At 39.9% G+C, this 26,334-nt stretch overlaps 1 protein-coding gene across 1 annotated transcript; it reads right to left on the bottom strand.

Moving 5' to 3' along the window:
- Window positions 1–16,082: 16,082 nt before the first annotated feature.
- PRICKLE1 (prickle planar cell polarity protein 1) lies at window positions 16,083–24,213 on the bottom strand. The gene is made up of 7 exons (XM_077807771.1): window positions 24,082–24,213; window positions 21,731–21,844; window positions 20,791–20,928; window positions 20,086–20,289; window positions 19,215–19,401; window positions 18,191–19,054; window positions 16,083–17,118 (listed from the first exon to the last, which is right to left on the bottom strand). The coding sequence occupies exons 1-7, from the start codon at window positions 24,211–24,213 to the stop codon at window positions 16,262–16,264; spliced, it is 2,496 nt and encodes an 831-aa protein (XP_077663897.1). The 3' UTR covers window positions 16,083–16,261.
- Window positions 24,214–26,334: the final 2,121 nt, after the last annotated feature.

Here is a 26,334-nt window from a genome sequence, read left to right as displayed (position 1 = left end):
CATCTGTGGATTCCTTGTTTGTCAGTGACTGCCAGAACAATTACTCACTTGACAAGGGAAGTGATGTCTTTTTTCTAATTTTAGCCCTGCAAACTCCACTTAATATCCTAAAGACAAGCTGGGTTGTTTTTGTCTCATGTATCATCAGTATAAAACTGGTTTGGTAGGCTGAATTCTGCTTTCAGTTACATCTGTGCAACTGAGGGCAGAATTTTCCCTGTGGTTCAAACTTAGTTAACAATTCTGTTTGATACTTAGAGCAGTACAGGGCTAACTAGAGGGTTTTTTTTAAAGTGAAAAAAATAATTGTGACGGAAGAAAAGCAGGTCCACTGGGCAACAGAGTGCTAGCTCTGACATAAGTGAAATTTCTGAAAAGTGATTAAGATCAGTTTGTGGTACCTTGTTAAAATTAAGAGTCTGCATCTTCATTTTTAAAAAGAGATTGACATATTAGAAACATTCCACCTTAGACAGTTACAAAATTTCTAAGACATACTACACAGAGGTTAGGAGAAGCAGAGTTAAGCTCCTTGTATCTATCTGTATTATATAACATGTTTGAAACTAAATGAAAAGAGCTAATGACTTTAAAACAGACCACTTCTATGACATGTAGGCTGCTTCACCGAACAGAAACACTGTGAGCCTCAGTCTGCAGATAGTCATGTGTACTATCATTAACTTCATTGGGACTACTTACAAGGGAGTAAACAAATGCATGGTAATCATTTTGTATGTAGAAGTTGGTGTCTACTCATACACACCATTACCGTTCTTCACAATGGGTTTCCCATACTGGGTTGCACCTTTCTGGTAAAGGAATTCAATAAATATGTCTACATCAGACTCATGCTATGGGTCTGGTTTGTTTTAGTGTCAGTGCCTTTGCTTTAGACTGACTCTTCTGTGATAACGAATTTATCCAATGCACTTCACTATTCATACAAAAACTGAAACTTTTTGAAAAATGGCTGAGTCTTTCCTCACCTACTATCATAGGCGCCGAATCCGTGGGTGCTCCCTGCCCCCCTCCTCCTCGCTCCAGCTCACCAACGCTCTGCCTCCTCCCCAAGTGTGCCGCGTGCCTGCTTTTTCCCCCAGCTCCTGGTGCTTGTACCGCAAAACAGCTGTTTCGCACGGCAGGGAGGGAGGAGGGGGAACGCAGCACGCTCGGGAAAGAGGCGGGGTCAGGGCGTGGATTTGGGGAGGGGTCCAATAGGGGCAGGGAGGGGGTGGAGTTGGGGTGGGGACTTTGCGGGGAAGAGGTTGGAATGGGGGCGGGGCAGGGAAAGGGTGGAGTTGGGGTGGGGCCAGAGGCTTGGGGGGGCACAAGCACCCACCGGCGCCGGAGAAAGTTGGCACCTACGTCTACTATGTTTTCAGCCTTTGAAAAATTTTGTCATTGTTAGCTACGAGTAGTCTCGTAGCAACATCAGTGTTAAACATAAGTTTGTACTCATGGTTAGAACTCTTAAGGTTATAAGCACTGAACAAAATTTAGGAATATGTGTTGAATAATAATACATCTTGCTAATAATTATGAGGAATGCTTACTGTTCTTCTCAAGAATGTCCGTTATTACTGTACTTTAATTTCAGTATTCATTAAGGAATATGTTCCTAATGCTTAATTTGCAACAAATAATCTCTAAAAAGTGGAGAATATTGTGAGCACATGCTTTATTTTATGAAAATCTGTTTTACATAAATCAGCTGTTTCTCAAATCAGATTAAATCTGTGATAGCAACAAGGGCTCCTATTGTACAACTTAATGTGTTTTTTCTAGAATTGGGTATTACTAGAAAGTTTGCTAACCTGAACTTCACATTGAATGTTAGGTTGCTTCCTCCCCTTCCCCCTGGTTTTGTGCTTGTTTCAAGTCTTAATGTGTAAAACCCTTTGTGTGCTTTAGCTATTCACAGTGTTGATGTAAGTGAGAAATTAATGTCCCCGCAAATCCAGTAAATTTAAAGCAAGAAAATGGCTTCTTCTGCTATGGATATAAATATACACAGGAGTGTGCGCACTTGTTTTAAGTTTTGTATAGTGAAAATACAGTAGGGTTGTCTTCCGCACTGAGAAATCTGCATTGTAGACACAGGTGGGTGGGGACTAATTGGGAGATGGTGTCGGGGCAAGGAGATTATTGGTGGAAGTGGACGGAATCTGCCCTGGAGAAGGTGTAGATCTGCTCTGGCTTCCCCCATAGCACATGAACAGGTGAGCTAGTTAAAGCAAAACTTGTTACTAGCATTCATGAATGTGCATATATCCTTAAAATATGGGCGCACAGTGTAAATGCAGTGCTGTCTGTCTGAAGGTGTGGACAGCCTGAAACAATAGGTTTGAAAGGGTAGGAACTGACCTGTTAATCTCAATGGGTGGTCAGCTTTAACTTTGAGTTACAATTTAAACGATTAAACATGTCACTGCAGATTATTTTCGTTCTTTGTATGGATCTATGGCCTCTGCAGTGAAATGGAATGCACCAGAGAGTGTACAGTTTAAAGATATGGCCCCTTCTCTCTGCTGTCCAAGCCTAATCTTATTTTTCCTCAGAGAATGCACCTACCACGTATCCCATTCGCTATCGGAGACTCAACGTCCACGCCTCCTCTAGGATGAGGGTACACGCTCCACTTTGTGGCAGTGCAGCCTATCTGCATTAGGTGGTCTGCACCAGTTGTAACTAAAGGAATATCGCTTTCTCCAATACAAGTTTACTTAAGCCTTGTTTATATTAAGAGGGAATACTGTCCCCATTTGCTTGACCTGTAAATACAAGTGATTAGATACTAAGTATTTTTGTTGTTGGGGTGAGGGAAGATAACCGAACCAATTTTTAAATTAAAATAACCATGATGCATTGGCCACCCTCAGCAAGGCATGCAAAACATCATTTATTTGTCAATCAAATAGGGCTAGTGTGGTAAGCCCCTTTCAGTGGGTAATTCTCATACCCCCTCACAAGCAGTCTCTCTCTTCCCCCTCCCCCACCAAAGAGGAGGATGAGTGTCATTCTTCATCCTCTTCTGATAGTTGGAATGTTTCACCTGCTTACCCTTTGGGGGTATTTTTTATAACCTGTATATATTTGGAAGTCAAGTCAGACATACGGGGTAAATATAGGCATGTTAGTTCAAAAGCCCCTAATTGGTACCACTGAGCCTGGCCTCATTAATTTTATCCATATAGACAAAATGCTTGGCTTCCAGGCCCTATGACCACATCCTAAATCAAAACATTTCTCAGCTTTGGTTTCCAGGGTTAGATCATCTTCAGCCCAGGATGCACCTATTATGGAAAAGTATTCACAGCAATGTATACAGACTCTTCTCCACATCTGTCTCTGGGTGAACATAGTTTCAGAAACTTGCTGCTGATATATATTTCAGAGCATATTCCATCCTCTTCTTCACAGAATGAGGCTATGGCTCCTCCTCAGGTATCGTTATTAGATAAGAAGTCATTTTGAGACTTGGTCCACTGAATGGCAGAAGCTTTGGAGATCCGTGTTCAGACTGCTCAAGAAAAAGGACATAAGTTACTAGACATTTTGCATCCATTTCTACCAGAGAGGCTTGCCCTACCTTTAAATGAGGGCTTGTTAGAGCCAGCCCTGCTTTTATGGTAGACTCCAGCATCTATACCACCCACTGCAAAGAAAGTTGAAAACTGGTATCAAGTCCTTTCAACAGGCTTCTAATATTTCTACACACTTCCTTCTCCAGGGTCCTCAGTAGCAACAGCAGCACACGAGAGAAATTGAACCTCCAGAAGACCAGAACCATCACGCACGTTGCATAGTACTTTTTGCCTCCAATCAGTTTCATTACAGTTTCAGCAGCATAATGGTGTCTTGTAGGAAGGTTTTAGCTATTAACTGACCATTCATAGATGAACTTCAGTCAGACTTAAGAGGAATTTAAATCTTTATCAAAATACTCAGTAACTTTGCCCCACATAAGGTAATAACTATCTGGTCTACCCTTTTTAAGTTAAATCTTTTTTGGTTCCTTCTCCTCTGATTAGTACTAAAGGACTAATGTTTCAAACTATGTGGGAAGATCTTCCTTTTGAAGGGAATCATCTAGTTCAGTTCTAAAACTGAGTCATTACCTACACTGAAAGGCACTCGTACTATATTATATCATTGGGCATCTACACTGCCAATGCAAAAAGAGAGATAAGGTGGATGAGATCTTTTATTGGACCAACTGTTGATGGAAGAGAGAAGATTTGGAAGTTAGTCCAATAAAAGATATCTTACCCACCTTGTCTCTCTCATATCCTGGGAACGAGATAGCTACAATATCACTGCAAAATATAAAAAGAAGCATACTCTCATGAAACAGCCTGTCACTACTCCTTTTAATCATCCTTATCAGAGAACAATGGATTTTTTTAAAGAAGAAACAATGTATTCATGGAAGACCTTCATCAACATCAACTTTGTCTGCTGCTAAGACTGGCTTTAAAAAGTTGTTTGATGTGTATACAGAGGACTGTTAACCAATCTCGGAGGGTCTTTTTTCCTACCTTACCCCTTTTGGGGACCATTTGCATTATTTCCAGGAAGTGATGGAGTAGTGTCAGCAGCAGTGGATAAGTACTATGCATCCGATGAAATGGGCTGTAGCCCACGAAAACTTATGCTGTAATAAATTTGTTAGTCTCTAAGGTGCCACAAGTACTCTAATTCATAAAGTTATTCTGTTCAATTCCAAGACATTCCTACCTTCCGTTTCAGGGACCTCTCTCATAAGACGCCTTCACACATGATGTTGTGGGTCTGTTGGCTCTTGGTGCTATGCAGGAGGTTCCCTCCCCAATATCACTGAAAGGGATCTGTTCCCGATATAGTCTAGTCCCCCAAAAATTGGGAGGCTGGTGTCTAGTATTGGATCTGAGAGTTCAGATTTCAAATAGTAACCCTGTTCTCCACGCTTCCTTCCCTAGATCCCCTAGACTAATTTGCAACTCTCAATCTACAAGATGCATATTTCCATCCATCAAGCAGAAAAATATCTGTCTTCTGTAAAGGGCGATGCACCACTACAGGGTGCTGACTTTTAGATTGTTGATGGCTTCAAGGACTTTCACAAAAGGTCTGGCTGTGGTAATGGCACATCTCAGAAAGAAATGTTTGAGTTTACCCATATCTTGACAATTGGTTGATAAGAGGACAGTCCCCAGAGCAGGTGCTAAACAGTGTTCAGTACCTCATACATCTGTTCTCCAGACTGGGACTGAGTGTGAAACGTGAAAAAATCATTTAAACCCAACAAAAAAAGATAGCATGTGTTGGGGATCTACTTGATTCAATGATGGCTCAAGATATCTGCTGCAGACCAGATTTGGCAATATATTAGAGTTGATCAATCAGCTGCAAAACACTCCATGTACTACAGCAAGGATATGTCTCTGGTTTTAGGTCACATAGTTCATGTACTCTGATGATCTGTTTAACAGACTGGATCTTCATTGTCTTCAGGGGTGCTTACGGATGGTATATCACCCTGCTGTTTTCAAGACAGACATGCGGATACCATACCTCAAGAAGTTTTGAACTCCCTCAACTGGTGAAAAGATCCACATTAGGTCTGCAAGGGAGTTCTGTTCTTCCTAGCACTTTCCACAAGGTCAGCAGTGACCAATACTTCAATATTGGGGTGGGGAGCCCATCACAGCAACTTTATAGTATAGGTAAAGTAATCTCTGATTTTAATTTAAGTCAGTCCACTCACCTTCTTTTCCCCAAAGCCTCATTCAACCGAGAGTGAAGCTGCCTTACATACTTTACATGTTCTCCAAGCTCAGTGATTTACTTATCTAGAGCAAAACCATCCTGGCAGTGCCTTAGGCTATTTATTTCAATTGCCAAGACCCGAGGGTCAAGCAAGAATCTCTAATTGGATGTCGCGTTGCATAAAGTTACATTTTGAGGTGGCCAATTTAGACCTCCTGGCCAACGATCTTGTGCACGAAAGCAATAATTCCATGGAATTAGTGTTATGTTGTGCTGGATACACCAACTGTAGTTCACCTTCCAAGCATAAACAACACGCTGGGAGACCATCTAAGCAGGCATTTTTCTCAGAATCACGAATGGTCCTTAAAGGATTTGCTGATCCAGTTCATTTTCAGTCTGTGGGTTTCTTGCCATATAGATTTGTTTGCAACCCAACAGATCAAGAAATGCAAAGCATTTTGTTTCATGGGAGGACAAAGACCAGGTTCTCAGAGATGCCATATTAATTCCCTGGACTCATGCTTGTCCTCCCATTCCTCTGATCTCCAGTGTGTTAAGGAAGGTCAAAAAGGACAAAGCCTCAGTCACTGGTCCAAGCAATACAGAAATCAGAAATATTCTAGTGACAAAAAGAAAAGGAGTTTTTGTGGCACCTTAGAGACTAACCAATTTATTTGAGCATGAGCTTTCGTGAGCTACAGCTCACTTCATCAGATACATACCGTGGAAACTGCAGCAGACTTTATATATACACAGAGAATATGAAACAATACCTCCTCCCACCCCACTGTCCTGCTGGTAATAGCTTATCTAAAGTAATCGTCAGGTTAGGCCATTTCCAGCACAAATCCAGGTTTTCTCACCCTCCACCCCCCCACACACACACGGCTGTTACTCTGAAACCTGTCATTCTAGTGACAGTTCCAATATCTCTACTTTTCCTACCAGACTTAATTACCTAGAACAATGGAACAAAATTTCATCCAGAGTCCCATTACATCTCATGGCTTGGAAACTGGCTGGCTAACAGACTTGTAGAAGAATTGTCCTGTTGATGTACAAAGCATATTGATTCAGAGCAGACTGCCGTCCACAAAGACAACGTATAATGCAGAATGGAGTGTTTTTCATCCTGGGTTTACCAACATAATCTTTTCCCACAAGAGAAGTCCACTCCTCATATCCTTGAGTATTTATCCTTAAAAGGTTGGTTTGTTGTTGTGTTCATAATGTGTTTATTTGGCTGCTATCTCTGCACATCATCCACCAATTCAAGATCATCCAGATTTTTCCTCATCCTTCAGTTAAAAAGTTTGTAAAAAGTCTTCCGAGATATTTTCCTTTGCTAAAACAACTCCCTCCATCTTGGAATATTAATGTGGTCCTTATCAGTCTGATGGGACCTCCGTTTGAGCCATTAGCCTCATGCTCATTACTCCATTTCTCTATGAAGATGGTATTCCTAGTTACATACAGGGTCTGTGAATTGAAGGTTCAATGGTGAAACCCCCATGTACGATTTTCACAGGGATAAAGTTTTGCTCTAGCCATACCCTAAGTTTCTTCAAAAAATACTCTATGATTTAACTCCCACATCAAATTCTACCAGAGTACAGGTTACTTCTGCAGTATCTGTTTGGGCAGGGGTGAGCAGACTACGGCCTGTGAGCCACGTTCAGCCCATCAGAAATTTAATCTGGCCCTTGAGCTCCCGCTTGGGAGCAGGGTCAGGGGCTTTCTGCACAGCTCCCAGAAGTGGCAGCATGTGCCTCCTCCGGTTCCTATGCCTAGGGACAGGCAGGGGGCTCCGCATGCTGCCCCCCCAGCATCTCCCCCGCAGCTCCCATTGGCCGGGAACTGTGGCCAATGGGAGTTGCAAGGGTGCTGCCCTTGCAAGGGGGAGTGCGCAGAGCCACCTGGCCGGCACCATGCCTCCGTGTAGGAACTGGAGAGGGGCATGCTGCTGCTTCCGGGAGCTGTGGGGGCAGCACCTGCAGATGGGGCAGTGTGCAGAGCCGCCTGGCTGCGCCTCCGCGGAGGAGCTGGAGAAAGGATATGCCGATGCTTCTAGGAGCTGCTTGAGGTAAGCGCTGCCCAGAGCCTGCACCCCTGAGCCTTCCCCACCCCCCTGCGCCTCAATCTCCTGCCCTAGCCCTGTTCCCCCTCCCAACCTGGAGCACCCTCCTGCACTCCAAACCCTTCATCCCTAACCCCACCCCAGAGCCTGCACCCCCAGCCGGAGTCCTCAGCCCCAGCCCTGATCCCCCTCTTGGCCTCCGAACCCAGCCCGGAGCATGCTCCTGTACCCCAAACTCCTCATCCCCAGTCCCACCCCAGAGCCCGCTCCCCAGCTGGAGCCCTCGCCCCCCTGAATCCTAACCCCTAATTTTGTGAGCATTCATGGCCCGCCATACAATTGCTATACCCAGATGCGGCCCCCAGGCCAAAAAGTTTGCCTACCCCTGTCTTAGGGGAATACCCATAGCTGATAGATGTGGGACCGCTACTTGGACTAGTATACATACTTTCATTAGCCATTACTCTTTAGTTCAGGCATCTCATTCAGGTGCCAAGTTTGGGAGGGTTGTGTTCCACTCATTTAATTAGGCTCGCAGTACCAACCCCCATCCATGACATACTACTTGAGACTCACCAGAAGTGAAACACGTGTAAACAAGCACTTGAAGAAAGGAAAGTTGCTTACCTTTAGTAAATGGAGTTATTCGAGATGTGCTGTTTACACGTATTCTAGGACCCACCCTCTTTTCCCCTGTCTGTTGAGTCTAATAGCCTCGCCTTGATAGTGGTATTGGAATTTAGGGTTGGCTGGTTGCTCCGCCCCCTCCTTTACACGCACAAGGGGGCTGTGGCTCAGGATCAGCAGGGCAGCAGATTCAACCAATGGATACTGCTGGGTGAAGCATTCCAGTCTCCGGTGCATGCATGCCAGAAGTGGAATACATGCAAACACCACATCTCCGAGAACTCCAATTACTAAAGGTAAATAACTTTCCTTTAGGGCAGTGGTTCTCAACCTTTTTGGACTCAAGACCCATTTTAAATGTTAAGGGCCTGTCATAGTCTAAGGGTGGAGATGCTGGGTGGTTTCGGCCAGAGCCAGCCTCCAGGGGTTGTTGGGTCCTGCCTGGCACTCACCCCACAGTGGCGGCTCCTGCAGTTCCTGTGCTGTGGGGCTGACTGGGCTTGGCTTTCTACTCCAGGTGTTGCAACCTCCAGGGTTGCAGCACTGCTTGGGTTTGGCCCCACCCCCTCCGACTGGACCAGATTTGTGAGTGGAGTGTGACTTAGCTCCTGGGCCTACCTAAGCTCCTGTCATTATGACAGCTGGGCCAAACCTGAGTGGTGCTGGGACTCAAGAGGTTGAAGTGCCTGGAGCAGGGAAGCAAGACCAGGCAGTCCCATGGGACAGGAACCAAAGGAGCTGCCCCGTGACCCTTTGAAACATTCTGGTGAACCAATTTTGGGTCCTGACCCTCAGGCTGAGAAGCCTTGCTTTGGAACAATCAGAGGTGGGAGACCCCTATTCAACCTTTTCCTCCCCATCAGAGGGGGAAATTGAAGCCAGGACTCCTACATCCCAAGTGAGTTCTCTACCCATCCTGGCCATTTTGTGTGGAGTGAGATCAGTGACTCATCCTCACAAGAAACAACTAAGCCACTTGACTCCAGGAGAGGAGTTCCTGGATGTGGATCTCAAGTAGAGCTAGACACCTCTCTGCAGCCCATGCTTAGGTACCTAACTCAGGGAAGAGGGGACTTTTGTGGACTGTGCTTTTGTGGACTGCATTCGTATGTACCTTTTCTTCCCATGTGCTTTATGGATGCCATTGTTGTTCCAGTGATTTTCTAGCTCCTAAAAGTTAGGTGCTGCAATGCCAAGTTTCTTTGTGGATCTGGGGCCTTGTCTCCATGTAGGAGTACGTAGAGATCTTAGTCATTGTCCAGATGGAGTGGCTGACCTCAGCACATATAGTATTTAGTAGAAAGTACTCCAAAATCTCCAGAAATTAAACCCTAGCTTTACTGAAAAACAGAGGAAGAGAGTTTTGGCAAACTTCTGCAACATCCTCCACAGGCTTTATCCCTTTATGCTCCAAATATTGCTTTGGACCTCTAGGAAGTCTTACATTAGTATATTACTACTGGGGGAATTTTGTGCCAAAAAATTAAAAATTCTGTACACTATGTTAAAATTCTGCATATTTTATTTGTCAAAATAACACTATATAATCATGCCAGTTTCAATTATTTTGGTAATTTATATCAAAATATCTATCTGTAACTGTGTAAAAAAAAAAAAAAAAATTCCTCCAGGAGTGTTGAAGGAACTCCTGACAACCCAATTCCTGTTTCTCTTCTCCATCCCCCCCAAAACCCAGCCAGACACCCCCACTCACTACCCCCAAAGCCCAGCTGCAGGGCACCCCCAGCTCAGACACTCGCAACCCCTACCCTTCCAGAGCCTAGGGATCCAGAGGGAGAAACAGCCTGATAATGGGTCCTGGGCTTGTGTGGAGTTTCCTGCATGATGCCTCCTTCCTTCAGGGCATGCTGGGAACTGCAGCTGCCCAGAACCCTCCAGTTTCTTCCCCCCTCTGCCCGGCAGTGTCTTCTATTTGTGAGCTGGGCCCAGCATCCCCTCGTGGTGGACAGCAGCTCTGCAGCCCATTTTGGGGGGAGGGGGGGAATTCTGCACAGAACATTAATTTTTTTGCAAATTCTGCATTGTGCGGTGGCACAGAATTCCCCCAGGAGAAGTATATGTGCACACAGTGATACTGCACCAAATAAAATTGTTCTCTCAGTTTTGGTCTACACCATTTTCTAAGCAACCTGATTGCAGAGATTTTAAAATGTACTTTCCATTTTTTTTTTATGTAGTCACTTGTTCAAAGAGGACACTGTCAGCATGACAAGCCCTAAGTACAATTTCACTCCTGAAAGAAGAAATGCTGATATTACAAAGATTTTACGCCCTGGAACAAAAAGTCGTTTTTTTGCAAAAAGTCGTTTAAATGCAAAAATTTAAGACCTATCTTGAACACAGCACTCCAGACACTGAACTGTTAATACTTGTGACACTGCAACAGCCATGTTGCCCTTGAAGTATTTCCAAACTGACTAGAAAATAGTCTCAATTAGCCTTTGAATGGTGTATGTTATCATATCATAACATCAGTTGTTTTCCAAAAGTGGCCAGTGCCTGAACATGGCAATTATTGAGTGAGCCATCCCTTGTCATCCAGTCCTAGCTTCTGGCAGTCAGAGGTTTAGGGATACCTAGAGCATGGGATTGCAACCCTCACCATTTTGACTAATTGTGATTGACAGACCCATCCTTCATGAACTTATCTAATTCTTTTTTTAACCCAGTTATGGTTTTGGCCTTCACAACATCCCTTTGGCAACAAGTTTCACATGTTGACTGGGTGTTGTATGAAGTACTTACATTTGTTTTAAACCTGATGCCTATTAATTTAATTGGATGACCCCTTGTTCTTACTTTGGGCAAGGGTAAATAATTCCTTATTCACTTTCTCCATGCCCTTCATGATTTTATAGACTGCTATCATATCTCCCCCCCATTAGTCATCTTCTCTAAGATGAACAGTCCATCTTTTTAATGTCTCCTCAAATGGAAGGTGTTCCATACCCCTCCTAAGCATTTTTGTTGCCCTTCTCTGTGCCTTTTCCAATATATGCTTTTTGAGACTGGGTGACCAGAATTGCACACAGTATTCAAGGTGTGGGCATACCATGAATTTATATAGTGGCATTATGATATTTTCTGTCTTATCTATCCCTTTCCTAATGGTTCCTAACATTCTGTTAGGTTTTTTTGACTGCTGCCTATTGACTTCAAGATTGCTTACTTGGTAACAGCATGTATAGTTGGGATTATGTTTTCTAATATGCATTACTTTGCACTTAACATTAAATTTCATCTGCCCTTTTGTCACCTAGTGACATCCCTTTGTAACTCTTCAGTTAGCTTTGGACTCAGCTGTATTGAGTAATTTAGTATCATCTGCAAACTTTGCTATCTTACTGTTTATCTGTCTTTCCAGATCATTTATGAACATTAACAGCACAGCTCCTTGCAGGACCTTGCTGTTTACCACATTCCATTGTGAAAACTGATAATTTATTCCTACTTTTCCTGATCCATGAGAGGAAGGCAAAAGCTTTTTGAAAGTCCAGGTTCACTATATCCACTGGATCACCCTTGTACACACACTTGTTGACACGTTCAGAGAATTCTAGTAGATTAGGCATGATTTCCCTTTACAAGAGTTCTTTACAGTAGTTTCAACAAATTTGCTTAGTACTGAATTTAGGCTTACTGTCCTGTAATTGCCAGTACATTCCTACAGCTATACTCTTAAATATTAAAGCATGGAGTTTCTCTTCATAGAGATTCTACGGTAGTTTGAGTCATTTAAGAATTTTACTATATTGAACTATATTTTTCCACATATAATGCCACTTCCCCCACCAGCGTGACCTACTCTGTCATTCCTATGAATTGTGTAGCTCTGTTAGGTGTCTTTTTGTTTCAGTCTGCAAAAGATGTAAACCAAAAATGTTCACTGCTTGGACTCTAGCTGTTTGATTAAAGTAGCAATGCATTTGCTTGCAGTATGGTAGTCTCAGACTCATGCAGCACAAATGGTTGCCTAGATGACCACCCCATTGTACTCCTAATCGTCAAATAATTTGCTTAACTCTTTTTTGAAAATCAATGTTCTTCCATATCCTCAGAAAAAGTGCAAGACTGGTTCTAGTTTTCAATATGCCACATTTTTAGGGATATTGTATAAGGAGCACCTGCCCTATTTTATTATTTAATTAAGTTTGGTCAGGTAGTCAAACCCACAGGCATTGGCATTTTATGTATAATGTTTTTTAATTATATTTTTTTGCTAGCAAATTTCAGTATTCACACATTGAATCATAGAACTGGAAGGGACCTTGAGAGGTCATGTAGTCCAGTCCCCTCCACTTGTGGCAGGACTAATTATCTAGACCATTCCTGATAGGCGTTTGTCTAACCTGCTCTGAAAAAACTCCAATGATGGAGATTCCACAACCTCCCTAGGCAATTTATTCCAGTGCTTAACCCCCTTGACAGGAAGTTTTTCCTAATGTCCAACCTAAACCACCCTTGCTGAAATTTAAGCCCATTGTTTGTCGTCTTTCCCTCAGAGGTTAAGAAAAACAATTTTTCTTCCTCTTCCTTGTAAGTACCTTTTACATACTTGAAAACTGTTTTGTCCCCTCTGTGTTCTCTTTTCCAGACTAAACAAACCCAGTTTTTTCTATCTTCCCTCATAGGTCATGTTTTCTAGACCTTTAATCGTTTTTGTTGCTCTTCTCTAGAGTCTCTCCAATATGTCCACATCCTTCCTGAAATGTGGTGTCCAGAACTGGACACAATACTCCAGTTGAGGCCTAATCAGACTGGAGTAGAGCAGAAGAATTGCTTCCCCTGTCTTGCTTACAACACTCCTGTTAATATATCCCAGAATGGTTTGCTTTTTTTTTTTTGCAACAGCATTACACTGTTGACTCATATTTATCTTGTGGTCCACTATGACCCCTAGAATCCCTTTCCACAGTAGTCCTTGGCAGTCATTTCTCATCTTGTACGTGTGCAACTGATTACTCCACTTCGGAAGGAACACTTTGCATTTGTCCTTATTGCATTTCATCCTATTTACTTCAGACCATTTCTCCAGTTTGTCCAGATCATTTTAAATTTTAATCCTATCCTCCAAAGCCCTAGCAACCCCTCCCAGCTTGGTATCATCCACAGACTTTAGAACTGTACTCTCTATGCCTTTATCTAAATCATCGATGAAGATACTGAACAGCACCGGACCCAGAACTGATCCCTGTGGTACCCCACTCGTTATCCCCTTCCAGCATGACTCTGAACCACTGATAATGACACTATGGAAACAGTTTTCAAACTATTTTTGCACCCACCTTATAGTAGCTCCATCTAAGTTGCATTTCCCTAGTTTGTTTGAGAAGGTCATGTGGAACAGTACCAAAAGCTTTTCTAAAAATCAAGATATACCACGTCTACCGCTTTCCCCACATCCAGTTGTTACCATTTCAAAGAAAGCTCTCAGGTTGGTTTGACACCATTTGTTTTTGACAAATCCATGCTGTTACTTATCACCTTACTATCTTCTAGATATTTGCAAACTGATTGCTTAATTATTTGCTCCATTATCTTTTTGGGTACAGAAGTTAAGATGACTTCTGTAATTCCCCAGGTTGTCCTGATTTCCCTTTTTATAGATTGTCACTCTATTTGTCCTTTTCCAGTCTTCTGGAATGTCTCCCGTCTTCTATGACTTTTCAAAGATAATCGCTAATGGCTCAGATATCTCCTCAGTCAGCTCCTTGAGTATTCTAGGATGCATTTCATCAGGCCCTGGTACCTTGAAGACATCTAACTTGTCAAAGTAATTTTTAACTTGTTCTTTCCCTATTTTAGCCTCTTCTAATCCTGTCTCATTTTCACTTGCATTCACTACGTTAGACGTCCATTTAGCACTGATCTTCTCGGTGAAAACTGAAACAAAAAAGTCATTAAGCACCTCTGCCATTTCCACATTTTCTGTTGTTATTCCCCCCACCCCATTGAGTAACGGGCCTACCCTGTCCTTGGTCTTCGTCTTGCTTTTAATGTATTTGTAGAATGTTTTCTTGTTACCCTTTATGTCTCATATAACAACAAAAACTTCCACTTGTGGTTAAGGCATGCAACAGTGTAAGAGGTATATATGTTTATTATAACTAAATCAAAATTCCTCTTGATATACACGCTAGCTGAAGGGCAGAAATTGAGACTTCCTACATACAGTACATTTAAAATTCACTGATGGAAAGAAGCAGCTGTTTAAAGTTTTGTGCCATTCCTGTTCCATACACAACCCCAATATTAACTGTTCTCTAATGTAGGGCAATAACAAAGCTTATAAAAAAATCATCCACAGAAGTTGCATATTTGTTGTACTAATATATTCCAGGTTTGTGTGGTTTTTTACATTTATACAGTTTACATTTTGCTTGACCCATAAATAAACATTTGTAAGATTACAAGGGCCATAGTTCAGAGAGCATTTACACAGCCCTGCCATGCATACAGAGCTTTTAATATCTAGAAGAGAAAATTAAGCTTTGGCTCACTAAGTAATAAAATTTTGAATGTTTCTAAATGTAAACCTTTGACTAAAATACAAACAATCTTTTCATCCATAATGCTGCTGTTAAACACCTAATAAATCTAGTTTTGTATTATAATGAACTTTTTGGAATTCAGGGATATAAAAATAATCAGTTTTTAAATCTTAACTGTACAATATGTACATTAATATTTTCACTGTTAAATTATGAATACATTTTAGTCTATGGAATACTACATTATAAATATCAATGTGTTTTCAATTTATAATTGCAGCTAATAATACATTTAAAATCTGGACTAATGAGTTCCAAAAGATACAAATATGGACCTAATCCTTTCAACCCTTTTGCAAGTATTCTTTACAAAAAGTAGTTTGACTAAAAAGAAGTTACTTGCATGTGTAAGGGCTTCCAGTGTTAGGATACCATTCTCTGCCCCCCACCCCCCACCCCCCCTTTTTTTTTTTTTTTTTTTAAGGAAAACCATACTCTGTATTAAAATGCCAGTTATAGCTATGTGTATGTCCCACAGTGAAACAATGCCAGTCAAGTTCTAAACCAGCTGGACCTTGATTACCTTAGTTAATAAAATGTTGCATTGAAAGGGTGCCTGGAATTCTTAATCTTTTAAAGAAGTCTTGGCCATTTACTGCTTCGGTACGATATGATGATGGCTGCAGATATTTGAAATGTCATTTTCTGATTTGCCTCTTTTTACTGGAGGTTGCTTTGGAGGGCTGGCACACACAAATGAAGAATGTGAAAGCTGCAGATCAGGGTTCAAATAAAATAAAAGCTATAGATTAAAACTCCAGTTTGATGTGTAAAAAAAGGCAACCCAGGCTGTGATTGTTCTAATGAAAATGGGAGGTTGCAAGGAAGGAACACACCTCAGAACCCTCCCTTTTCCTTTCTAAAGGTAAAAACAAAGATATTGCGGCTATCCGATTATGTAAAGCAACAGTGAAGGACAAGCATTTTTTTATTTTCAGTTCACTATTATTGCACCCTCTCTCATATGTTTAAACAGGGATGAAAATCCAAAAGAATGTTAATTTCTACACAAAGTCTGTATGAAAGACTGTAAACTGTAGTAAGGAAGTAAAACTACAATATATTGATAACCACAACATATATTATGAAAACCTGGCAATATCTGATAATTGGGAGAAATGACATTTCTGAATGTTAGTTTTACACTGTAAACATCAGTAGGGTTTTCATTTACAGACTATAACTACAAAGTTTATATGAATGTGTCTTCACAGCTGTTAGACTTAATGGGTTAAGAAATTATACAGTTTTTGCCTTTGTGTCCTTTTTTCTTCTTTGATTTGGTTGTCCTTTGCCCAAACTGAGAACTGGCCAGTGCAGTGCTTGGACTGGAAAGGTCATCTGTGTAGTATGGATATCTCAGTGATCGTGGCTGTGGAATTGGCTGTCCAAGAAAATATCCTTCCTCTTCAGAATCAGACGATGATGATGAAGTTGAACACCATGAGTCTTCTTCCTCACCATACAGTCCAAAAAATTTATCAACTGCCTGGTTCTGCAGTGCATAATCAGATGTAGCATGGGCATACTGTCCATAGAGTTCTGTGTTTTGAATGTATGCTTGAACCTCATGAGGGCTTTTATTTTGGATAAATTTGCCATAATCCTGAGGCGAGTAAAAGTGAAGTCTCTCTTTTGGAGAACATCTTCTTTCTGTAGTTAAATGAAGTGTATTGTCTGACCGAGACTTCCTACTTCTCCTGCGACGATGCTGGTGCCGATTCCCACGTTCTTCAAAATGAAACACACGCCTACGAGTCCTTTCACTCATTGGAGGTTGGCGAATTTCAATACACTCATAATCCCCATTGTCAATAACATCATCTGAAAACTTTACTTGTTGTGGTCTAGACTGGGATTTGGATCTTCTAAGTACAGGCATGTGTGCTGGCTTTTCTTCTGGCAACACCTTTTCTTGACACAACTCTGAACTTAAACTTTTTAAAGACTCTGCACTCCTGTGGAGCATTGAAGAATTTAGAGTTCCCATATTGCTCATTTTCTCACAGTCCTCTGCCTCCAGCTCCTGGAAAGTTTGCAAAGAATAAAAAGATGGTCTTGATTTGCTTTCTCCATCCACTGAGGCCCCTAAGGAGGAAAAAAAAATCGGTTAAGGTAATCTGTGAAGTTGTAATGAAGCGTGTTGACTCAAAGTATTAAACTTCTAATAAAGATTTATGGACTAAACATAGCTTATCACTGATTCCTTGTGACTTTGCCTTAAAGGTGAACTTTAAAGTAAAAAAAAATGTTCTTGTGCCATTTGTTTGTTTGAGATGTATAAAGGCAGCCTGAAAAGTCCTTTATGTATATTTACATTAACAATTCAGGTCTTAACTATGGTTAGTAGAAAACTAGCGACATTAGGATATCAAGAGTGAAAGGAATTTTTAATTAGGCTGTTCAAAACATCTATTGAGCTCCAATGCCTAGAAAACACTTAAAAAAAAAAAAGTCTGTTAAAAGATTCAACATCCCACACCACCTGCTCAGGGTTGACAATACACATTCCATGTTTCCAGGAATTCCTCCAACAAAGTCAGGGAATACCAGATGTAACAATCTGGATATTTCTAAGGTAAAACAGGGTATGAGGAGGGGGCAGAATGGCCTTGTGTTTACAGTGTAAAACTAACATTCAGAAATGTCATTTTTTTTAAAAGGCCACCATCCATCCATTCTAAATACATATAAAAGTAAAACATGAAATAAATCCAATTTAAAAATATTATTTGCAGTTAACCTTTAATATATCATTATAGACTGAAAAGTGTTAAGTTTTTTTAATTTTTCTTTAGTGTATGAATTTGTTAAATATTGATACAAAAATTATTTGAATTGGCAGGTTGTGTACCTACTAAGTAGAGAGTGCAAAACAGTTCCTCCAGCAAAAGTTGATGAAAGCTCTAACACCTCAAGTGGTATGGGTTTCTGTGTTTCTCTTGTAAATAAAGGAGGAAATAGAATAGCCAGATTCTGCCCTTAGATACCTATGTGGCACTCTTTCTTCAGGGGAGGTTGGAAGTGTGTATTTCAATTAAAAAAAGATAGTTAAGGGTCAGATTCTTCCCTGAAGTCTTCACATACATTATTACTAATTTGGGATTTTAAAAAAAAAGTTTTTCTAAGAAATTGCTTACTTTTCCCTGTAATCAATTACCTGTGATGTTAGACAAAGCCAAGGAATCCATTGAATCTCGAACACTTTGCTCTTGTTGTTTCAGATCAGACAGACATTCCAATGAACTTTCATACCATTGTGTTTGGTCATGTTTGTATCCGGAAGCCACATGTTCCATATCTAACTCTTGGATTTTTCTACTGCTGGCAGGGCCTGGATGGCTGCCATATGCAGAATCACCTAAACCATCTTGTGACTGGGCCCAATACATGTCTGCCTGATATTTTTTACTTGCCAGGCTTTGATTATTTTTTTTCAAATCCGACTTGCTTTTAATAATATTATCAGAAATCCAGTGTTCATTTGATGTAACATCTACTTCAGTGGGCTGCTGAAAGAGGCCTTTATCACCAAATTTTAGGAGGAGTTGAGTCATGTAGTCTTCATGCTCAGCCCACTCTTCAGGGTCTTCGGGCATTTCCTGCTCTACTCTTCCCTTCCAAAAATCTTCATTCGCAAAGCTTGCTCCTTGCCTTGAAAGGCTTAAGTCATCCATCTTGCGAGAAAGAGTATCATCAGCATTGCTAGAAAGCCCAGGGAATTTGTAATTCAGTGCTGGTGACAGTAGGAGAGACTGTCTGCACTGGTCAGCTGACCGGCTGCTTTTTCCCATACGAACACTTCTTCTGGAGTCTCTTGATCGTGCAGACTGAAATGCAGAATCAGATGAGTCAGAGGCATGAACGTCTTCTCCCAAACTACAAGTTTTTGAACAGTAAATCTGTCCTTGCTTGGGAAGAAAAGGACAACCCAGCAGAGAGGCTTTGCACTGAGCACAAGAAAAGCAAGTCTCCGTAGCATGCCAGTGCTGTCCATCATAGGTCATCTGAGCATGGTCAACACCTAGTAAAGAGTCAAAGAGGGACTGTTTAGTTTATGGCTAAAATTGTTAAAAGTTACACACGCAAAACCTGAAGCTTTTTTGGCTTGTGAATTATCGTGTTTATTCAATAAAATACTCACCACCTTTGTAAAATGTTAATACTTAAGAAGGTATATTTACCTATGTGTTCCCCACAGGTCTCACAGTACTCAGCATAGAGAGATTCAAAACACCCACAGCAGAATGGACGCCCATCCTTCATAATGTATCTCTGTCCACCAAGGATAGTTTCACACTCAAGGCAACAAAAATGCTTCATATGCCAATGGCGACCCTCAGCTTCTGTGCACTCATCAGCAAAGATAATCTTAAAAAATAAAAGTAAATTTGTCGACAACCATTAATAATGCTTGTTAGATTCACGAAAACTGCACGTGAAAAAGGAACTTATTCCCTGGGTACAGTTAACAGACCACCAATTACATTTAAAGAACTACATATTAATTCAGCAGTACTGTGAATCTGAAGTATTAACTGATCAGTTTCAATAGTTAAAAATACAAGATTACCTGTAGCAGCATAGCTAATACAGAAGGCTGTCACATTTGCTAAGTAAAATGGATACACATTTTTAAAAAGTAGGTCAGTTGTCATAAAAGTAACTAAAATTAGAGCATAAGACAGATGTTTCCAAGTATCTGAGGTATGACTAATAAGGTCAGCAATAAGAAAACCATTATTCTGGAATGTGTAAAAGTTTTTCTTGTAACTCGGTCTTTAGGTTTCAATTCTAATCTCAGATACACAGATGTGTATCTTGTAAAAGCAGCTACATCACACTTGTCCAGTATCTGATTTTACAAGATGTGTTTGGAGAATGGAGAAGTTGTTCACATCTACATATGTGATACTAGGATACAGTCTTTGTTGCCAAAGGGGACATATTAGTATTCAAAAGTTGTTTGTTTAATTGAGCAAGTGACATGACAATTTTATCCTATTAATGGTGGGTTCTGTGGCAGCATGGGTTTAGTAGAAAAGTGTTGTTTACCTCATCACATGCTGAGCAACGGGGTTTGAGTAGTTCAGCATGGTGTCTACCACAGTGAATTTTTCCATCTTGGTAGAAGTAGATTAGGTCAACAAGAAGCTCATTACATGTAGAGCACACAAAACATGATGGATGCCAGCACACTCCAGGTCCAGCTCTTGAAGCAAACACTGCAATTTCACCTCCATTTACCTTTGCACCACACTAGAAACAACCAAAAAAAGTTAATACGCTTCCATTGCAAAAAATACCAGCCTTTGTTGTTACTTTAGTTAAACCAAAACACCAAGCCCAATACAGTATTAAAGTTTTCATTCCATTGTATATAGCAAAAGGGGCAATTCGAATAATTCTGGATTGTACACAATTCTGATGCAGAACTAAATTTTACTCATATACACTTACTTGGTGTTTTTACAACACTTTAATCTTCTGTGTATTAAATAGGTATGGATTTAGTACAACAGCCAGCTGGCTACAATTTGACTTATTGCCTACTCTGAAAATTGTTTGGTATATCCACACCAAAGAATTAAATCTAACTTTTTAAAAAATAAACCATTATCTTCTCTCTTCCGATGTGGAATTTTATCAGTATTACTGAGTACAAATGCAGACAGACAAGAGCCTATATGTAGCATCAACAAACATGTAAGGTCTACAGTGTTGGTGCAGCTAGTTTCATTGCTATTGCCACAAGGTTACCTGTTCACAAACTGCATGCATTACTGCTCTTGAGAGCAGTTTAATAGTTCCTCGTCCCAATGCCTCCTTCTTACGCTGAGCGCTAAACATCTGTAGTTCCTTCTTCTCTTCTTCACTTAAAGATTGACAATATCTCACCTTCAGCAGAAGAGACAGTACATGCTTTAGACACCAAGCTACTGGTTATTTACTTCTCGGTAGTAACTAAAATATATGTTATAAAATATCAACATCCCGGTTCAATTCCTTCCTAAGATTTCCCACATGCTTTATATTTCCTACAATATATATTGTAACTCCTCCACATGTTACAACACCAGATACGTGAAAAGAAAGTTTATGTGAATTCTTTGTAAAAGTATTATAAGCAAATCAATAGTGTGCTAAACTATTGCTATCTAAAAATAGAATTGCTGCCAAATGAAATTTGTTAATGTGTTTGGATGTATGGTTTTTGGATTTACAGACCATAACCAAACAATGTATATTGCAGTATACACAAGAACTTAAGCACTGACTCCTTTTTACAAAAGTGTTTGTTACTTCCACTTCTATCCTACAATACACAGATTCACGTCTAAGCTTCAAACCTTTTACTGCCACAAAGCATCCTTTCTATTACAATGAAATCTCAGAAATGTGTAGGTTCCTGGTAATTGGTGGGTGGTTGCAAACACTATAAAACCAACTTGTGTTCAGTTTATTGCACTTGACTGCCCACCTTCTTAACAAGAGAAAGCAATGACCTCCTAGCCAGCTGTTATCTGAATACAACTGAAATGGACAGCTAAACAATGGATTTGACAATGTACACACTATGCTATCTTTATGGGTTAGACGCCATTGCATGTGACATTTTAGACTTGTAATATGTCCACAGAAGATAATTCTTCCTTAAAAAAGCAGCATATAGTTAATAGATACATGGCCACATAGTTACCTCATTATCATGGGGTGGCAACTGGTACAGAAGCTGTTTAATTCTATGTTTTTCTCCAGGGCTGTTAATGTAAGGGACTTTCTCCTCCGGCAAACAGGCAAAGTATAGTTGTACCTGAATAGGAGGTATTAAGAATTAAGACCAGAGGGGTACACATGACCCAAACATTGTAAATGTCTTTCAACCAGTGCCTTATCTTAAGTCTCATTTACAAAGGAACTAAGATATGCTACATTAGCATTTGCATTCCTCTAGGTAAGATGAGGACCAGATGAGCTAACGCAGCAGAACTGGATTGTCTCTGCTACAACTAATGCCCAGCTGCTGAATTGCTTTTCTGGAATGCAATTTGCAGTGACAATTACGGGTATCATAAATTATGCACATTTAATGCTATCATTATTTCCACCCCCTTTAGGGTTGGTCAGCAAGCCTGTTGAAATTCCAAATTTCCCTCTGCAATTTACCACACAATGTGTGAAGCTGTACTAAAAACAACTACTACATAAACAAATTGAATTTGCTCTGTGCATTTTACACATTGCTGAGACAAAACCTGTTTTGTAATCTCCTGCTGATCAAGTTCTTCACAAGCATCAGCTTTCATTGCTACCATGTGAGCTTTTGGTAAGAAGCTAAAATAATCTCTCTATTGGGAGGAAGAGGTTGGATCCAGCCACATTTCAACCAGATGCAAGTTCACTTTGAAATTTTCATAGGGTTTTTGCGTTTGACCAGGAAAGCAAAACACACTATGCCTTCTTGAAAGTCTTCTCAGGCTTGTCTTTATTTCATCTTATCAGAAGAAACTTAGGACAGGAAAACTGTAAAGAATGCTATGACAAAGCCCAATGGCAAAAAATATTTTTGTGGAGCAGCTACAGATTTATTATTTTTCCTGTGCAGTTTCCAGCTTGTCACAAGGCCTGAGGCTGTAAATAAGAGCTGATTGTTGCAGACAATCTGTTACCTGCTATCTGTATTTAAATGATGCTTTGGTCAATCACTTGGACTAAGTATTTTAGTTAAGACAAATGAAAAAAGAATCACTACTTCCTCAATCAAGTTAAGTGGAAAAAGTAGTACAAATCACTGTTAAGGTTTTGACACAGAACTGAACATCAATGAGTTTCAATTAAGTCTACTTTTAAGTCCACTAACCAACAGAGTTTATTTACAGAGAACAAAGCAGAACATGCAGTAAGAAGGAAACTTCTAGTGTTAGTTTGCTCTATGCCCATGTTTCTCATAATACTAATCAAAATGCCACTGATGTTGTCATCTGTGTGAAAATATCTTTAAGCTGATGGTACCTAGAATGAGTGATTTCTGCTGCATTTCCCTTAAGAGTTTAAAGTAGCTGTTAGCTAGTTGTTCCCCCTTCCCCATGTCCCTCAAGGTTGTTTAACTCTAGTGTATGATAAAAGGATCTTCCTTAAAGATGGTGCATCATATGTATGGCTCTTGTTGGCTTGTTATTCTTAATTTAATCATGAAGAGAAAGTCTCTGGAAAACAAAAAGTAGATCTTTTGCTCCTGCATACATCAGCAGGCCACCTGAACTAGAGATGCTCAGCTCCCTTGACATGTTACACAGTCTCCTTACCCATGTACACAGGAGTAACAGAACTCAGTGCTGGTCAAACACCTTATGAATCATCTATACCAAATCCTGCAGTACTGTTGCTGGATCTTTTTTAACTAGAATTTTATTTAAGAACCTATTTTTGAACATTTGATCAATGTAGCAACTTGCTCCCTCAGCAAGTAGTGTCACTGTCCTATTTCCATTACCATTATTATACTTAGAAAGGTTTCATTTTCAGTTTTAGGCCGTTTAGTTGAGGAAAAACAACCGTGCAAAACAAAAAATGGAACAGTCCTAAACTCTTCTCCCCTCCAACAGTAAAAGTTGACCCCAGACAGCATGCAAGAGGGAAATCACTGCATGAATAAGTGGCAATATGTTCAGTTAAACAATTTTAAAGCAGTGCCAGAAATAGTTTAGTTTAAATACATCCTATTTAAAGAAACATCCCATTTCACACACATGTCAAATGTTTACTTATTTAGAAAAATAAATAATTGGAAAGTATATTATTATTTCTATTATAAAAGTGTCCAGTGATGATTTTCTTTTAATATAACCTCCCCAATAACCAAAGCTGTTTAACCTCTCTCTCCATTAAGATAGGTCATTAGGGGAAAAAAAAAAATCTGCTAAAGCACACTTAATTTACGTCTTATTAGGAAGCGAAACAACAAGTCTTTTATCAGTGGCAACACGTGATATTTAGTAAGAAATTATGGCTATTTTGATTAATTTTAAAAATAAGAGTCTCAGTTCCTACCTGTTCTGGTCTAAGACCTGGCGGGACCCAGGTATATTCTTCCAAGGCACAGCCAGAGTCGTCATCGGATGTTGAGCTTCGTTGACACCCAAAGGTAAGATTGTTAACTTTTGGCTCCATCTCCAAAGGCATAGTGTAGTGTGCAGTGTCAGCTATTCAGTTGCAGTTCATCAAGAAACTGTTCTGAAAAGATGAGATTACAAAAGAGTTAACAAAACAGGAAAAGCCTCATGGAAGTGATCTTGGGGTGGACGTAGAAGGGCATCAACCTAGTTAAATATTTGAAATACTATTGTGGTAAAGTGACTGCTATAAAATACATCATGAAGGGTACATGCTTTTATTGATACGTCACTGGGGTTTGAATTATATGCATAGCATGAAATACTGATCTTTAGTAAAATTAATTAGTGTCTTGGCAGGACAATCATCCTGACCACCTGGGATTAAGAAGACATTTCCTCCAACAGTATATAGCATTGCATGATTAAACTGCATTTACATTCAGAATTTTAGGCAGCTCTCTTATCATTAAGAAAAGAAGTACTTGTGGCACCTTAGAGACTAACCAATTTATTTGAGCATAAGCTGTAGCTCACGAAAGCTTATGCTCAAATAAATTGGTTAGTATAAGGTGCCACAAGTACTCCTTTTCTTTTTGCGAATACAGACTAACACAGCTGTTACTCTGAAACCTCTCTTATCATTGGCATAAGTGCTGATGCAACTCTACTGATGCTAGATCATCCATAGAAAATTTTATCAGCATGGTACGTAACCCCTGTCAAATCAGGTCTAAACATCACAGCAGTATAATACCTGTGGCTGGACACATTGCCAGTCCCACTATTGCCAATATCAATGAAGATGTACCAGTGCTAAATCAGTGGTGGAAGAAAGACTTAAATTTCTCAAGGTAGACAATGCCTTAGGTACAGTATGTCAGTTTTCCTCCTTCAAACGTTCAACGTAAATGGCAGTAGACAACATTTAATCACTATGTATCTTTTTTTAAGATACACATTTACCCTAAGCCATTGTTGAGCTAGTCCATACCTTCCTACCCTCACAAAAAAAGATGAAACTGACTATTCCATTTTGCTATTGCTACAATACTAAAAGCTTCCAAAACAAAAATCATGAATAATGAAGTTTATACATGCCTTGAGAATTTATCCACTAATTTTAGCCCACTGCTAGTTAGAATAATAAAGTTATAAACCCTGAAAAAAAAACATTATTACAGTGCACTATAATAATAGTCTGTTGGCATCTCTTAAAGATTGCTTACATCATAACTCATTATTCTAAGTACAACAGTAGATCTCCTATCCAAGCCACTGTAAGAACTGCACATTTTCACAAAGCATGTTTGATGTTAAATAAATCCCTAAAATTTTATTTCAGTTTTTGTTGAAGTGGTAAACTTAGTAAACCTGAATAAATTAAAACTAAAATTAAGTTTATCAGTGCATATTATAAAGAAAGGTAAGTGTTAACATGAAGGAAAACCTCTACATTTGCTATTTTGTGCAGTATTTTAAACTGCATGCATGCCAGAAGGCAGAGATTAGCACAACCAACCAATAAATTTGACTTTACTTCACCCTTAACAAAAGTAAAGATGACCTCATTTCCTCTTCTACTGTTCAGAGTTTGTGACCTTCCAAACAAGTCATCATTTTAAAACAGGTGCAGATCATTCATGTCTTCTATGTAAAAAAGCTTTATGAACATCAGTGCATTCATTCCATCCTCAATTACTAGGAAGGGTTAATGAAAGTCTGAAGCAATTTAGTGTGGATATTATATCGTCTTGAATATTACTGTTGCTAAAAGAAGTGATCATCTATTCAATAAGTAATTTATAAATATGATCAGTAGGTAGGTCTCTTAAAGTTCACTTTGGATATCTAGAATACATAGATAAACATCTATAAACTAATTTCCTTTGAAAGCAGATACAGAGGAGATAATTTGTTGATACAAAGGAAATTCCTTTCTCATCATGTTAGTGGAAATAAAATCATCCAGTACAACAAGAGCAATAATCTCATTTTAGATCTAAGGCTATGTCAATACTATAAATTACTTCAGTATAATTTATGTCACTCGGGGATGTGAATAATCCACACCCCTGAGGGACATAGGTTATACTGACCTAAGCACTGGTGTAGATGGTGCTATGTTGGTGGGAGAGCTTCTCCTACCAACATAGCTACCACCTCTTGCAGAGGCAGAATTTATTAAGCT

Source organism: Eretmochelys imbricata, chromosome 1 (assembly GCF_965152235.1).
Source record: "Eretmochelys imbricata isolate rEreImb1 chromosome 1, rEreImb1.hap1, whole genome shotgun sequence".
Taxonomy (NCBI): Eukaryota; Metazoa; Chordata; order Testudines; family Cheloniidae; genus Eretmochelys; species Eretmochelys imbricata.
Note: the sequence above shows the minus strand (reverse complement) of the source record. Positions and strands in the feature narration are given on the sequence as shown.

Excerpts from the sequence above, each read along its gene's own strand:
- PRICKLE1 (XM_077807771.1), bottom strand. The coding sequence starts at position 24,213 with ATGCCTTTGGAGATGGAGCCAAAAGTTAACAATCTTACCTTTGGGTGT. Across the intron at positions 20,929-21,730 it reads TGCCACCCCATGATAATGAG|GTGAGATATTGTCAATCTTT; the intron begins GTAACTATGTGG and ends CTTCTGCTGAAG. Across the intron at positions 17,119-18,190 it reads GGCTTTGTCTAACATCACAG|GGGCCTCAGTGGATGGAGAA; the intron begins GTAATTGATTAC and ends TTTCCTCCTTAG.